Below are 17055 nucleotides of genomic sequence, written 5' to 3'. Positions count from 1 at the left end.
CACACACACCCTTCTAGCACAACCCTCCTTCAATGTTGCCTCCCTGGTTTTCGTCAGCCCACATGTCCCCAGGCTCATCTTACACCACGGCTGAATTTGTGCCCTATGGTTCTGCAGCACCGTACTGCCCCAATAGGCACTGGTGTGTAGGACCCAGGGGAAGGAGACCACTGTTCTCCCCAACCCCAGGTACAGCGCACTGATCTGACTCGGTGACACAGGAGAGTCCATGGGTCTGGCAGCACGGTGCTGTCCATGAAGACCAGCTCAGGATGGAGATGGAAGGCACGGCTCGGTCTGCCCCTGCGGGATGGCGTACACAGTGCATCAGGGGCAGCGCAGCACTGTGGCAGGTAGCCTTTATTGCACTTGCCTCAAAGTCTCTGGCAAACTGAGGGCTGCCTTGTACATGCCATTCTTTACCAACTGGGCTTCAGACCAAAGCAAGTTCACATTAGCATGAGACAAGACTGGAAGGCCTGACGGAATTCCGGGAGGGAAGCTGTTTTAATGAGCATTCATGAGAATGAAATGCCGATCACTCCAAATACCAGTGGGAAGATTGACCTGCCGTTGGGAGAATTGCACCCTGATTTTACGCTGGCAGGTTTCTGACTGCTCCCATTAGATTCTCTGCGCCCGCCCGCCACCAAACCCACCATGGATGGGATGGGAGAATTCCTTTTCTCTAGTGTTAAAATGGCAAGTTCAAGCATTTCATTGGAGTTGAAGCTGGCAAATTTCAAATGAATGATAAAGAAAATGTAATCTGTTACTTTCAGTAAAAGGAGTTACCTGAGAGATTTATCATGCAGCTTGGAAAGAGTTAATGCACAGAACAATAAGAGAAGTTGCATCTCATAAAATCCTGCACCTGGTTCTTACTTCCTCATCTCTGGAGCCATCAATGATCTCCCTCTCCAAGGTTGCAAAGACTCACAAGAATGATTAAAATCCAGGTTCGCCCTGGAAGTTATGGCAGGACAGCACGGTGGCAGAGTGGTGAGCACTGCTGCCTCACAGTGCCAGGGACCCGGGCTCAATTCCGGCCTTGGGTGACAGTATGTGTGAAGTTTGCATGTTCGCCCTGTGTCTGTGAGGGTTCCCTCCAGGTGCTCCGGTTTCCTCCCACAGTCCAAAGAAGTGCAGACTCGGTCGATTGGCCATGATCAGTGCACGGGGTTACGGGGATAGGACGGGGGAGTGGGCCTAGTTAGGTGCTCTTCTGGAGGGTCGGTGCAGATACGATGGGCTGAATGGCCTCATTCTGCATTATAGGGATTCTATGATTTCATAATTCATTTCCAGTGGTGCAAAGACTATTCCATCTTTGTTTCACTGGGATCTTACCTGGGAGGAAAATATACTTTAGTTCTTTTGCCAGTCAGAAAACATTTTAAAGTGCCAGGACTTATTTTATCCATTTTAGTTGTTCTATACAATTGACTGCAGCTGAAGTGACCACAGGATGCACCTTAATTTTACTCCTCTTAGATGGTAAATTAATATTATCATGTCATTTATTTTTCAATTGCTATTTTTCAATTGCTTATGGTAGATGGAAGCCATTTGATCGTGATGCATATAATCTAAAGCTGACGCAACAGCGGAAAGTTCTTGACCTGGATCATGATAAGAAGCTCTTTAAATCAGTGACTATACCTCGGGTAGGAATGGATCTTTATTTTTACATAATACACTGGCACTTCTTAAGTGCTCCTCTGAGCACTGCGAGGAAACCTCAGTGTCTCAGATCTCACCAGCCCTCAGCTTTTCCCCTTCTCTCTGTTGCTTTCCTTCAGCTGCGAGGCCATTCCTGGCAACCTATTTCTGTGGAGCTGTTGACTCTGGTGGCCGCTGTGTATGTCTAACCGCTACATTTAGCAGCTGGGCAGCCACTTCCCGTCAAATTAAAGATCAAAGATCATAGGCCTACTAATGAGGTCCACCCGTTACAGTCAGCTGGGCCTTCCCACGGTCATCTCTGGCAGGGCTGGCTGAGAGTTAAAATTTGGCCCTTAATTTGAATCAGCTAGGCCACTGAAATAGGACTTTGACAAGCAAATATCAATACCTATCTCCTACTTGGAAACAAATTTCCAATTAAACAGATATAGCAGTTTCCACACGATCCTTATAGTTGAATTTAATGTCAAGGCCCCTGTGCTTCAGCCTGAATGGCAAGGCCAAGCAACTGCAGTTTTACTTCCTCAATTGCATCTGATCCCAGTCAATTTGTTGGTAAAATGATAAAGTTAATTAATCTTCATCAAAGTATACGTTGCCCAGTAAATAATTTGTTGAAATGTTTATTGGAAAATTATTTTCAATCAGAATGCCTACCAATAGAGGTTTGCTTTCTCTACAATATTACTGCTACTGTAAACTCACGAGCAGTGAGGTAGTTCTTGGACCCAATAGGATATATTTTATTGCCCAACTTTGAACACCGCAAAGGCAGTGGCTTAATTAAGAGCTTATTTTCTGAATATAAAAGCAAAATACTGCAGATGTTGCGCATCTGAAATAAAAACAAAAACGCTGGATAAATCCAGCAGGTCTGGCAACATTGGTGGAGAGAGAAACAGAGTTAATGTGTCAGGTTAATAAAGGGATTAAGGGTTATGGTGTTCGGGCCGGAAAGTGGAGCTGAGTCCACAAAAGATCAGCCATGATCTCATTGAATGGCGGAGCAGGCTCGAGGGGCCAGATGGCCTACTCCTGCTCCTAGTTCTTATGTTCTTATGTTCTAGGTCCTTATGACCCTTCTACAGAACTGAAAAGGACTGGAAATGTGATGAATTCTATACTTGGGAGAGGGGGAGGGGTGAGACAGAATGGAAAGTCAGTGATTGGTCGAAGCTAGGGAGAGATTGGCAAAGATGTCATGGAGATGAGACAAAGGGGCTGTTATTGGTACCATTAGGTATTGAAGAGTGTTAATCGTGGTAAAAGTAGGATACCAGAATGTGTTGACAGGAGAACAAAGTTCATTGCTCAGAGGGGAGCAAAACTGAACAAGAGGCAGTGGTCATGCGGGGGAGCGGTGGGGTTGTGTTGGGACATGCCAGGGGAAACTGAATTCAGAATACAAACATGGGAGAGGGGTAGAGATGGAGGGGAAAGTTTACCGTTGAATGTTGTTGAACTCAATGTTCAGTCCAGAAGGCTGTAGTGTTTTCTGAAGCTGTTGACATCCAACACCAGTTTCAGTAGTTTTCTGTTCAATGGTTTGATTTCTTTCACTCATCATTCAATTTCCAATCATTTAGACATATTGTAAACTCAGTAAATACCAGTGAATAAAGATGCAAGGAATGATTCACTTCTGTGTGGTTCCTGACAGCTCAAATCAAAACCAATTGAAAATTCCATATCGGGTACTAGAGCAATGGGTGCTGTATTTCGAGCTCTTCCAGTGTACACTGTAAGTTAATGCTTCTTATTTCCTCCACAAAAAATAATAATGTGCTTGATAGGCTAACCAATGAAATGTAATAAATAGCAGTTTAGCTGCAAATACAAAATGTAATGTGAAGCAACTGGCATAACAATATGAATGCTGTCGGGTTGTTTTCAATGAAGTTTCTTTTTATCTGCAATCATTATTTCTGTTGAAAATATCAAAACACTGATTTCTCATAGACCTTTTGAGCCTTATCTAACAATTTAGAAGTTGATTCAGCATTGTCTTCAACTTCATTGGTCATTGGATAGGCATATGGACGATAAGGGGATCGTGTAGATGGGCTTTAGAGTGGTTTCACAGGTTGGCGTAACATCGAGGGCCAAAGGGCCTGTACTGCACTGTAATGTTCTATGTTCATTTTTCACACATGTGAGGAAATTTCAAGGAGAAAATTAGGTGGCCATTCCTTTGGCCATTCCTATTATCACATCTCGGGGAGATCGATGAGGAAGAGTTCCATAGTTCGGAAGAGAGGCAGATGCATCTGGCGGAAGGCTGAGCAAACCCCACAGCTATCCATGGAGCCACCGTGTAGCTTACTCGAGCAGCTTTGAGAGTTGTGTCATCATCACTTGCATTTCACTAAGGAGGGTGATTCATCATTGCTGTCTCGCACAGTTAAACTTCCAAATTTCCTCAATGACTGGAATTGAGCTGCCTCTGAAAGTTTTGGCACTTAACTTCGATGCAAATGTCCCTTTTGAAACTTCCATAGACATTGAGGTTTACAGCATGAAAATAGGCCCTTCGGCACAACTTGTCAATGCCGCCCCGTTTTTACCACTAAAAGACTTCTCATTATTTCATCCATTTTTGGACAGCATGGTAGCATGGTCACAGAGCCAGGGTCCCAGGTTTGATTACCCACTGGGTCACTGTCTGTATGGAGTCTGCACGTTCACCCTGTGTCTGCGTGAGTTTCCTCCGGGTGCTCTGGTTTCCTCCCACAGTCCAAAGATGTGCAGGTTAGGTGGATTGGCAATGGTAAATTGCCCTTTGTGTCCAAAAAAAGGTTAGGAAGGGTATTGGCTTACCGGGCTAGGGTGGAAATGAGGGCTTAAGTGGGTCGGTGCAGACTTGATGGGCTGAAATAGCCTCCTTCTGCACTGTATGTTTTATGTTCTTGAATGACATCATGAATGAGGAATGCACCCCATGGTTTCCAATCATATCAGTGGAGAATTGCTTCATGTATCTATCGTACATAATGTTGACTTGCAAGTGCCTCCAATGAATAATATTATGCAGAGAACAAACTAACAAAGGGTGACTGTGTACCAGCATGTCTCTTCCAACAGAGTTATGGAAAATTCAGTAGAAAACACATTATAAACCATTGTGTTTCACACTATGACTAGCTTTTAAAAATAAGTCAGTGTGATTCAGGATAGTGGCCTGGGATTTTATCTCAAGAGATCCTGGACTGAAAAGGCAGTCAACAAAATCATGGGCGGAATTCTCCGCACTCACGACGGGGCGGAGAATAGCGGGCGACGTAAATTTTTACGGCCACGCTGATCCGACGCCCTCCCGCTATTCTCCCCCCCCCCCACACACACACCTCCCGACACGAATCGCTGCCCGCCGTTTTTTTACGGCGAGCAGCGATTCACCCCTGGCCGATGGGCCGATTTCCAAGGCCTTTACGACCGTTTTTATGAATGTAAAACACACCTGGTCTGACCGTTCGTAAAAACGGCCGTAAAGTCCCGATCTGGGGAACCATGGCACTGATTAGCACGGCAGTACCACAGCCGTGCCAAGGGTGCCATGGGCCCGCAATCGGTGCCCACCGATCGCGGGCAGCGGGTACTTACCCCGCGCACTCTTTCTCCCTCCGCCGCCCCGCTGTATCCATTCACGGGACGGCTGAGGGGCATACCGGCCCGCGCATGCGCGGGTTTCACACATATGCGTGATGACGTCATCCGCGCATACGCGGGTTGGAGTCGTCCAATCCGCGCATGCGCGGCTGACGTCATCTGACGCGTCAGCCGTCGCTAACTCTGGTTAGCGGGCTTAACGAAATTCGTTAAGCCCGCTATGCCGGAGGTCACGGCCGCGCGATGCTAGCCCCGACTGGGGAGCAGAATCGGTTCCCGGTCGGGGGGGAACCCGCCCGTTTTTGACGCCAACTTCGCGATTTTTCGCGGGTGCGGAGAATCACGCCCCATGTATTGTTAAAATTGAAAGGGCAATGAATGAAAGTGATTCTATGCAAGATAAATTGATCTAAGCAGAGCAGGATTTTATCTCACCACTGTTGATCTTAAAAAGGCTCTAGCTGCATTTACATTTCACTACAGCGACCTACCTGAGACAGCCGAGCTCATGAATTAACCCAGTTCCATAAATTAATAACATATGCTTATATCTGCAGTAAACCATATAGGAAGCTGTCAAATACTGGCACCTAAAATGAAAGCATTATTGTCACATTATTGAAACCTGTATGTGGACTGTAGTTAGTTTTCTCCTATAACAACTTTTTGTTTTAGGAAGAAATGTTTCTCTTAAGGCAAGCACATCTGTTAGGCCAAATATAATGTGTCAAAAAATTAAATGTCTGCTAAATATTTAACAGTATTTTTTGATTTAACCTAACATTTCAACAGTAACATTCATCAGTTCTCCAACGTAAATAGCAGGTCATTTGATGTACAGGGTCAAGGATCTAATGGAATGGGGGACCAGGAGAGGGAGATAGGGGAGCTCCCGTTGAAGAGGGCGGAGAGGGCAGCATGGTGGTGCAGTGGTTAGCATTGCTGCCTCACAGCGCTGAGGTCCCAGGTTCGATCCCGGCTCTGGGAGTTTGTACATTCTCCCTGTGTTTGCGTAGGTTTCACCCCCACAACCCAAAGATGTGCTGGCTAGGTGGATTGGCCACACTAAATTGCCCCTTAATTGGAAAAATTGAATTGGGTACTCTAAAAAAATTTTTAAAAGAAGAGGGCGGAGTGGAGCTTTAGATATCTTGGCGTCCAGATAGCTAGGAGCTGGGGGGCCCGACATAGGCTAAACTTTTCGAAGCTGGTGGAACAGATTGAGGAGGAGTTTAGGAGGTGGGATGTGCTGCCACTCTCCTTGGCGGGCAGGGTCCAGTTGGTTAAGATGATGGTGCTCCCGAGGTTTTTGTTTCTCTTCCAGTGTCTCCCCATCTTGATTCCGAAGGCTTTCTTTAGGAGGGTGAATAAGAGTATTCTGGGGTTAGTGTGGGCGCGGAAGTCCCAGAGAGTGAGTAGGGTATTCCTGGAGCGAGGCAGGGAGGTAGGTGGTTTGGCATTGCCCAACCTGTGTGGGTACTACTGGGCTGCCAATGTAGCAATGATTCATAGGTGGGTGATGGAGGGGGAGGGTGCCGCATGGAAGAGGTTGGAGGTGGCGTCCTGTGTGGGCACGAGCTTGGAGGCACTGGTCACGGCCCCGCTCCCACTCCCAACGGCAAGGTATTCTATGAGACCAGTGATGGTGGCTTCCCTCAAAATTTGGGGGAAGTGGAGGCGACATAGGGGGGAAGTGAAGGCCTCAGTTTGGACCCCTATACGGGGCAACCACCGGTTTGCACCAGGGAGAATAGATGGTGGGTTTTTGAGTTGGCACAGGTCAGGCATCAGGTGGACGGGGGACCTTTTCCTGGACGGGAAGTTTGCGTCTTTAGAGGAGTTGGAGGCGAAGTGGGGTCTCCCCCCTGGGAATACTTTCGGGTTAATGCAGATTAGGGCGTTTGTTAAGCGGCAGGTGGCGGAGTTTCCACTACTGCCGCCTAGGGGGATGCAGGATAGGGTGCTCTCGGGGACGTGGGTCGGTGAGGGTAGGATCTCGGCACTTTATCAGGTGATGCAGGAGGGGGAGGAGGCCTCGGTGGAAGAGCTGAAAGCGAAGTGGGAGGAGGAGAGAGGGGAGGAGATCGACGAGGGGACGTGGGCGGACGCCCTGGGGAGGGTGAATTCGTCCTCTTCTTGCGCATGGCTCAGCTTAATTCAGCTGAAGGTGCTGCATAGGGCGCATATGACTGGGGCCAGGCTGAGCCAGTTCTTTGGGGGTGAGGACAGGTGTGGGAGGTGTTCAGGAGGCCCAACGAATCACACCCACATGTTCTGGGTGTGTCCGGCGTTGGAGGGGGTGGCGGGGACTTGTCCAAGGTGGTCGTTTCCAGGGTGGAACCGGGCTGGTGGTTCGCTATCTTTGGGGTAGCATCGGAGCCGGGAGTGCAGGAGGCGAGAGAGGCCGGTATTCTGCCCTTTGTGTCTCTAGTAGCCCGGCGTAGGATTCTTTTACAGTGGAAGGACGCGAAGCCCCCTGAGCCCGGAATGCTGGATTAACGACATGGCCGGGTTCATCAAACTGGAGAGGGTCAAGTTTGCCCTGAGGGGGTCGGTGCAAGGGTTCTTCCGGCGGTGGCAGCCTTTTCTTGATTTCCTGGCGGAGTGTTAGGGGGTGGTCAATCTCAGCAGCAACCCGGGGGGGAGGGGGGGGGGGGATTATGGGTCTGTTAAGGGGGTTTGTTTTTGCAACTATATGTTTGTTACTTTCTTTTTTGTTATTAATTTATTGCTTTGTATTGGGGGGGAGGGGCTTTTCTTTCTGTTTTTTCTATGCCTTGTTTATTTTATTGTTGGGAGAAAATTTGTTGTTGAAAAATTTGAATAAAAATTATTTAAAAAAAAAAGGATTTAATGGAACTGATTTTCACGATGCCATCCACTTGGGTGTGCTGCACCTTACCAGAGCAAGCTATTGCTGCATTTAGTAGACCAGTGAAACCTACAGACAGCCTTTGGCTTCTCAGCTTCCTGAATCCATTGGAGAAAGCAGTCAAAATGCCTCCAAGCTCAAGGATTTACGGATTCCCTAAAGGTAAAAGTAGGACAGTTGCTAACTCCACTGTCTTGACTTGATGAGTGGCCCTCTCGGATCAAGGTGCAAAGGCCATTTTTCTTGGACAACCATTGACAATGAGCTACTCTTAGTCATATAACCAGGGTAAATTGAAGCATTATCATGAGCAGTGATCAATGTGGCTGCCTTAAACTAGCAGCAAGAAACCCAGCAATGCTGTTGTCCACTGGATGACGATTGAGAAAATTAAGTGTCACTTCCCATGCCTGCTGACGTTTTGCTGAAGTCAGGAGGAACTGCTTTCATGTGAGGAGACTGCCATGTAAACCCTGGTCGTCCCCAGCAGGTTCCAGAGGGTGGGATGGAGAGGGGACCACATTTATCGCTGCTCCATGGTCTACAGAGGGATCCTTCAACCCCACAGGTATGGTGCCACTGCTTAAAGGTCCCCCCCCCCCCCACTCTTAACAAGGCCAGGCTGTTGAGGAAAACACACATGTGGCAGCACTGTGGCACAATGGTTAGCACTGCTACCTCATAGCGCCAACTACCTGGGTTCAATTCCGCCCTTGGGTGAAGGTTTGTGTGGAGTTTGCATGTTCTTCCCGTGTCTCTGTGTGATTCCTCCGGGTGCTCGAGTTTGCTCCCACAGTCCAAAGATTCCCGTACCAGCCTCCCCAGACAGGCGCCGGAATGTGGCGACTAGGGGCTTTTCACAGTAACTTCATTGAAGCCTACTCGTGACAATAAGCGATTTTCATTTCATTTTCATTTTCAGATATGCAGGTTAGGTGGGATTACGGGGATAGTGCAGGGGAGTGGGCCTAGATAGGGTGCTCTTTCAGAATGCCAGATCACACATGATGGGCTGAATAGCTTCCTTCTGCACTGTAGGGATTCTATGTCTTTAGGGTTTGCAATTGAATGAAATGAAATTAGAACATTTTAGACATTTAGTTTATTGGAGTTTTATGCTCTTGGACTGAACAATTACCCCAATCTAAGCATTTGATTTGTTCTCACAAGAAAACCCAAACTCCATATACGACACAGGGCTTTGGCTCATTGTACAGTTTACTTTGTGTTAGTTCCTTCAAGAAGCATCTTATAAAAACAAGATAGATGTAAATAATGAAAGGTAGTGGACGGGAGCTCCATGTCTTCATGCCTCCATGGCATACATTGTGATGACAGCCAATGTTAATTGTTGAGCAAACCAAATCCCATAAGGAAACTTGGCTCATGGGCCATACTTTTAGTTTTTGTATTCTGAAAATGAAAATACTGATCTTAGCAGAAGGAAGTTGAGAAAACGTTTGAGATGTTAAAAATTAAAAGCTTTATTAACAAGAAGAAAAGAAAATTTAAGCACAAAAGATTACAGTTACATAGTTAAAATTAGTTTTACAAAACAATCCCCATAACACCTTCCAGGCAACATTCCGTTGTAGATGCTTAACTATAAAAATCCTAATAATATAACCACAACAAAGTTGCTGTCACTTTAATAAACATACACCACACAACCTCTCAATCTCGCTTCCATTCTGCTGTGGAAATCCAAGCAACTTTTAGACACAAGACTGCTTTGCGAAGCCCAAGATTTTTCTGACTTGACTGGAAGGCTGAAACAAACTGCACGTTCTCCCAGCTCAGAATTGTTTTTGGGGGCCTTCCCCATATAGCCAACAACTAATCCTTCCAAAGTCTCTCCATATGAAGCCTTTTTCGCTTTTATCGGTGATTACATTATCCTCAGCACCTGTGAACTAAATATGTCCGAAATATAAAAATCTTTAATGTTTCCCTATGTTTGACATTTTCGTGCCAAATAAAATTGAACAATCTTCCCTTGCTTACTTATGAAACCTTCGCAAGTTGCAAAGATTCCTTACTCCCCTTTAAAATTGAACAGCTGGTCCCTAATTCAAATTTCTACCCTTTACATGTTTACTGATAAGAACACTGGACCATAGCTTTCATTACAAATGCATGCATTTAGCCCCTAAAGCCTTCATCCCTCAATTCAGTTCAGCCCGCCACCCAGAAAATGGATTCTGGGCAGGAGCATAATATTCTGGCCATGAAAAAATGAAGTACAATTATAGGATAGCTGCAGGGATGCAAAAGTTGAAGGCTGTATTTCAGACTGTAGGATGAGGAGTTGGGTTGATACATGGTACTTATTGTATTTTTAATGTATTATCTCCACAGATCGATCCTTTATTCCAGATAAACCCATTTGATGATATTTCGGTTACTCCAAAACAAGGAGGTCAAGATTCCCTCCATAATTTCTTTGCAGGAGAAAGGAAAGTCCTTACAAATGTTAAAAAGGTAAGTAACTCCAAATAAGAGTGAATTGACAGAAATGGGTGGCACCTGGGCGCCCTGGCAGTGCCAGGCTGGCACCCATTTGGCTCAGCCATGGTATCTGGGTGGCACTGCCTGGATGCCAGGCTTGTGTCAAGGCCCAGGTGGCATCAGCAGTGTCGGGGTACTCCACCCTACCCAGAGGCCGACCACCCTGGGGCCACCGATCACCTGCAGATGTGAAGTGCCGTTCAGCATGGTCCACGTTTCTGGAGACCTATGCTAAATGGCATTGGCTCAGGGTCTTCACGGCGAGGGGATTTGATCACGGGACTGGGTACATCCAGCAAAGACACTTTTAAGTGAGGCTATCCATTCACTTGAATATGCAGATTGTGATGCCTCGCAAAATCCCATAAGATCTTGCGAGGCATAACGAGCTGGGTAAACTTTGCGAGAAGCCTCTCGGAAAATTTACCAGCCACGTTGTGTCCTGAGTCTGGTGTGGCATGGCTGTTAGATCACACCCAATACCTTATAGTGCATTTGGTTAGGACATTAATATTAGCCAGGACACAGAGAATCATAGAATCATAAGAAGGAGGCGAGTCAGTCCGGTGATTGAAACATAAAAGATTCTGAGGGCAGGTAACAGAGTAGTTGATGGGAGGATGTTTCCTATCATGGAAGAATCTAGAATTGTACAATCTGTAACCTCATGGCCTGGTATATCCCCCAATCTACCATTTCCACCAAGCCAGAGGATCAACCCTGGTTCAGTGCAGAAATGCATGCCAGGAGCAACACCAGACAGACCTAAAAATATAGTGTCTACCTGATGAAGCTACAACACAGGACTACTTGCATGTCAAACAACATAAGCAGCAAGTAATAAACAGAGCTAAGCAATTCCACAACTGATGGATCAAATCTACTCTCTGCAGTGCTCCCACATCCAGAAGTGAATGGTGGTGGACAATTAAACAACTTATTGGAGGAGGAGGCTCCATAAATATCCCCATTCTCAATGATGAAGGAGCCCAGCACAACTAGACAAAATATAAAGCTGAAGCATTTGTAACAATTTTCAATTGTCAACTTCAACAGAAGTGCCGAGCGGATGATCCATTCTGGCGTCTTCCAGACGTCCCCAGCACCACAGATGCCAGTCTTCAGACAATACAATTCACTCCACGTGATATCAAGAAATGGCTGAAGGCACTGATACTGCTAAGGCTATGGGCCCTGACAATATCCCAGTAATAGTACTGAGGACTTGTCCTCCAGAACTTGCCGCATCCTAGCCAAGCTGCTCCAGTACAGCTACAACACAGGCATTTACCTGGCAATGTGGAAAATTGCCCAGATACACCCTGTCCACAAGAAACAGGACAAATCCATCCAGCCAATTAACTCCCTATCAGCCTACTCTCATCAGCAAATTGCTGGAAGGGATTATTAACAGTGCTATCAGGGAGAATTTACTTGGCAATAACTTGCTCATGGATGCTCAGTTTGGATTCCGCCAGCGTAACTTAGCGCCTGACTTTATTAAAGACATGGTTCAAACATGAATGTCAGAGGCGAGGTGAGAGCGACTGCCTTTGACATAAATGCAGCATTTGACTAAGTATGGCATCAAGGAACCCTAGCAAAGCTGGAGGCAATGAGAATCGGGGGCAGGACGGGGCGGGGGGGGGGGGGGGGGGGGGGAACTCTCCACTAGTTGGAGTCACATCTGAAACAAAGGTAAATGCTTGTGGTGTTTGGAGGTCAATTGTCTCAGCTCTAGGATATCACTGCAGGAGTTCCTCAGGGTAGTGCCCTAGGTCCAACCATCTTTAGCTGCTTCATCAATAACCTTCCTTCCATCATAATGTTGGAAGTGGGGATGTTTGCAGGTGACTGTATAATGTTCAGCACCATTCATGACTCCTCAGATACTGAAGCAGTTCATGTCCAAATGCAGCAAGACTAGGACAATATTTAGGCTTGGGCTGACAAGTGGCAAGTGACCTTCAAAGAACAATACAGCACAGGGAACAGGCCCTTTGGCCCTCCAAGCCTGTGCCGGTCATGATACCAACCAAACCCTCAGCACTTCCTTGTGCTGTATCCTTCTATACCCACCCTATCCGAGTTTGCCAAGATGCTACCGACGTGAGGCTCACTGGCCTATAGTTTCCAGGATTATCCCTGCTACCTTTCTTAAACAGCGGTACCACATTAGCTATTCTCCAGTCCTCTGGGATCTCACCTGTCGCCAATGAGGATACAAAGATGTCAGTCAAGGCCTCAGCAAATTCCACCCTTTCTTCCCTCAGTATTCTGGGATAAATCCCATTACGTATCTACCGTAATATATTTAAAAAGACCCATTACCTCCCCCTTTTCAATGTTAACATGATCCAAACTGTCCACACACCCTAGCCAAGAATCAACTTCCACAAAGTCCCTTTCTTTAGTGAACACTGATGCAAAGTATTCATTTAGCACCTCGCCCATTTCCTCTGGCTCAACACATGGATCCCCCCATTGTCCTTAAGTGGTCCAATCCTTTCCCTGACCATACATATGAATAAAAAGCTTTGGGATTCACGTTAATCCTACTTGCCAAGGACATTTCATGACCTCTCCTAGCCCTCCTAATTTCCCGCTTCAGTACTTGCCTACTTTCTTTATACTCCTCAAGCCACCCAGACCGTACAAAAGTCTCCTTTTCCTTTTTGACAAGGTTCACAATATCCCTCATTATCCAAGGCTCTCTAAACTTCCCATACTTATCCTTCATTCTCTCAGGAACGTGGCTTTTCTGAATCCTAATCAACTGTCACTTGAAAGACTCCCAAATGTCCGATGTTGATTTATTATCCAACAGCCGCACCCAATCCAAATTCTTCAATTCCTGTCCAATGTTATCGTAATTTGCCTTTCCCCAGTTTTGCACCTTATCGTGAGGGTTACCCTCATCCCTGTCCAAAAGTACCCTAAAACATACGGAATTGTGGTCACTAATCCCAAAATGTTCCTCTACAGAAATCTCAGCCACCTCTCCTGGCTCATTCCCCGATACCAGATCCAGTACTGCCCCTTCCCTAGTTGGACTATCTACACATTGCATCAAGACGGCCTCCTGGATACCCCTTACAAACTCTGCCCCATCCAAACCCCTAGCACAAAGTAAGTCCCAGTCAATATCGGGGAAATTAAAATCCCCTACCACAACAACCCTGTTACTTTAGCACCTTTCCAAAATCTCTCTACCTATCTGCTCCTCTATCTCTAGCTAGCTTGTAATAAACGCCTAACATTGTAATAGCCCCCTTCCTGTTCCTAAACTGTACCCAGATTACCTCATTGTATGAGCCCTCCAAGGTGTCCTCCCTCAGGAGGGCTATAATATTCTCCTGAACAAGTAATCCTACTCCCCCACGCCTTTTACATCCCCCTCTATCTCTCCTGAAGCATCTATATCCTCCAACGTTCAGCTGCCAATCCTGCCCTTCCTATAACCATGTTTTTGTGATAGCCACATCGTAATTCCAAGTACTAATAAGCATTCTAAGTTCATCTGCTTTACCCGCTATACTTCTGGCGTTGAAACAAATGCACTACAAACCACTGTTTTTGAGCAGACAGGGTGAGCAGACAGGGTGACGTTGTTCTATTATTTTTGTGCTCTATTTCCCCTGCAGTTGTTACACTTTCTAAGCTAGCACTCTGGTTCCCACCCCCCCTGCCATATTAGTTTAAATCCTCCCGTGTGACTCTTGCAGACATCCCAGCCAGGATATTGGTGCCCCTCCAGTTTAGATGAAACCCATCCTTCCTGTACAGGTCACACCTGCCCTGGAAGAGATCCCAGTGGTCCAGAAATCTGACACCCTGCCTCCAGCACCACCAGCTCAGCCACGTATTTAGCTGCACTATCCTCCTGTTTCTAGCCTCACTGGCATGTGGCACAGGGAGTAATCCTGAGGTTACAACCCTAGAGGTCCTGCTTCATGCCACACATGTGCCAGGCAATGACCATTTCCTACAACAGGGGATCTAACCATCTTACTTTGACATTCAATGGCATTATCATCACTGAATCTCCCACTATCAACATCCTGGGCATTACGATTGACCAGAAACTGAACTGGACTATCCATATAAATACAGTGGCTACCATCGCAGGTCAAAGTCCAGGATTCCTGAGGCGAGTTACTCACCTCCTGACCCCCCACCCCCTAAAGCCTTTCCACCATCTACAAAGCAAAAGACAGGAGTATAATGGAATATTCTTCACTTGCCTGGATGAGTGGAGCTCCAACAACACTCAAGAAACTCAACACCATCCAGGACAAAGCAGCCCGCTTGACTGTTACCCCTTCTGCAAATATTTAATCCTTCCATCACCGACGAACAGTGGCAACAGTGTGTACCATCTACAAGATGCAGTGAAACTCGCCACGGTTGCTTAGACAGCACCTTCCAAGCCCACGGCCCCTACCATCTAGAAGGCCAAGAGCAACAGATACCTGGGAACCCCACCATCTGGAGTGTCCCCTCCAAGTCACTCACCATCATGACTTGGAAATATATCGCGGTTGCTTCATTGTTGCTGGGACAACATCCTGGAATTCCCTTCCAAACAGCACTATGGGTGTACCTACACCTCAGGGATTTCAGTGATTAATGAAGCCAGCTCATGACCATCTGAAGGGCAACTCAGCAATAAATGCTGGTCTATGAGAAACATGGGGGGAAACATCCCGTAAATGAATTTAAAAAAAAATCCTTAGCCCATTTCTCCAAAAATAAACTGAGGTCAATATCCTTGAGCAACTCTATTCGGATAATTCTATTTTTGGAAAAAATGCCTTTCATCCTGCAGTCCCACATGGCAGGCCTGTGGGAATGGCTTTGATGATTTAGAATTGAAGTGAGTGTCTTGTAAAACAAAGGGTTCACAGCAGGTTGTGAAGTTTCCTGTAGTCAAATATCTGGAAGGTTGGCTCTCAGGTGAACTTTTAAACTGGAACAGGTTAAGTACTTTGGCTGCATGATGAGTTCCAGCTCATCTCAGAGTCTGGTTCTCGGACTGGCTGATAACTAACGGTTCTGATTAATCTGCTGAGTCCTGGGGTAATAAAGATGAAGTTCCTGAAATGAGCTTTGATCACATAGCTGCTGGGTTGACATTTTTGAGGATAACCCAATCTGGTTTAGATGGAGAATTCAGTCTTGATCTGTTGGGAGTTGAAAGTAGCCATCGGGTTTTGATGTTCCCTTAAACCTAGTATGATACATGGAGACTGGAAACTCCATTGTGTAAGTGTTGGCCCATCCTTAAACAATGAGGTGTATGAATTTCACAAATATTTATGTAATATCCTCACCTATATCCATACTGAATTAGATATTCATAGGAGTCTTTGCACTGTCTGCAGTCCAACTGCCAAACTTCACATGATTTGTGGCACCCTTCTAAATATCTTGTTTTGGTCCCATTTTTAAAAGTATTGTCTAAAAGTTGTCTGAAATCACTAAGTGTCTTTAAGACAGAGACAGATAGGTTCTTGATTAATAAGGGCATCAGGGGTTGTGGGGAGAAGGCTGGAGAATGGGGATGAGAAAATATCAGCCATGATTGAATGGAGGAGCAGACTCGATGGGTCGTGTGGTCTAATTCTGCTCCTATGTCTAATGGTCTTATGGTCTAAAGTTCGCAATATGACATGCCTCTAATGGGCATGATGATACCTAGTTTCACATTACAATCAGATGATGGCTGTTGAAAAAGATGTCCCACCAGCAGATATTCTCATTCTGATGAACATGAACAAAGGATACAATAAAAAAAGTTTTAAAATGTTTTAAGGCTTCAATTTAAACTTATATTTTTGCCTTACAGGAAACGAAGCTTACTACTCTCAACCCAATTAAGACTTGTCACATTTTCAATGCCAGTCCTAATCCACCCGCTTACGTAATGCTCTGAAAATAAGAGGTTTCAGCAGGTGCTCTTCATCCATGTCAAGTGGCTCTCTGAGGTTTTAGGAGAACAAACTGAATTTGTTCTATGTAGGATAAAAAGGACTACATAGTTAAGCTCATTGGAATCATGTGGCTCACCTGAAGTAAAGTTACTGAGTAATGCATTGCTCCTACTCATCTGCTGTTTACCAATTTACTTTTCCAGGATAGATTTGAAATATAGTTACGGGAAGAAAAAGAGGCTAGAATTTTTCTGGTAGTCAGTTTCATGCCTACCTACTGCTATGTGAATCTTATTAGCTTTGTTCAGTTAGATGATAGTCGCACGGGTTCATCTTTGAAGGCAAAGGTTCAACAGGTCAGCAGGAATTGATTCAATTCTTGGGGGAGTGATCAAATTAATTTTAGCCAGTGGAATTTGCCTAATTGTGGCAATATGATTAGCAGGATTT

At 45.8% G+C, this 17055-nt stretch overlaps 1 protein-coding gene across 2 annotated transcripts in view; it reads left to right on the top strand.

The window, feature by feature from the left end:
• Positions 1-16776, top strand: part of LOC119974773 (WD repeat-containing protein 64-like) — a 208166-nt gene extending 191390 nt beyond the window's left edge. For both annotated transcript variants that reach the window (XM_038813996.1, XM_038814007.1), the window contains 4 exons: positions 1559-1667; positions 3347-3427; positions 10523-10645; positions 16521-16776. In XM_038813996.1, coding sequence (XP_038669924.1) covers positions 1559-1667; positions 3347-3427; positions 10523-10645; positions 16521-16607 — 400 coding nt within the window. In that variant the 3' untranslated portion in view covers positions 16608-16776. The remainder of the gene's footprint in view (positions 1-1558; positions 1668-3346; positions 3428-10522; positions 10646-16520) is intronic.
• Positions 16777-17055: the final 279 nt, after the last annotated feature.

Source organism: Scyliorhinus canicula, chromosome 1 (assembly GCF_902713615.1).
Source record: "Scyliorhinus canicula chromosome 1, sScyCan1.1, whole genome shotgun sequence".
NCBI lineage: Eukaryota > Metazoa > Chordata > Chondrichthyes > Carcharhiniformes > Scyliorhinidae > Scyliorhinus > Scyliorhinus canicula.
This window is presented reverse-complemented; position numbering and strand designations above follow the sequence as displayed.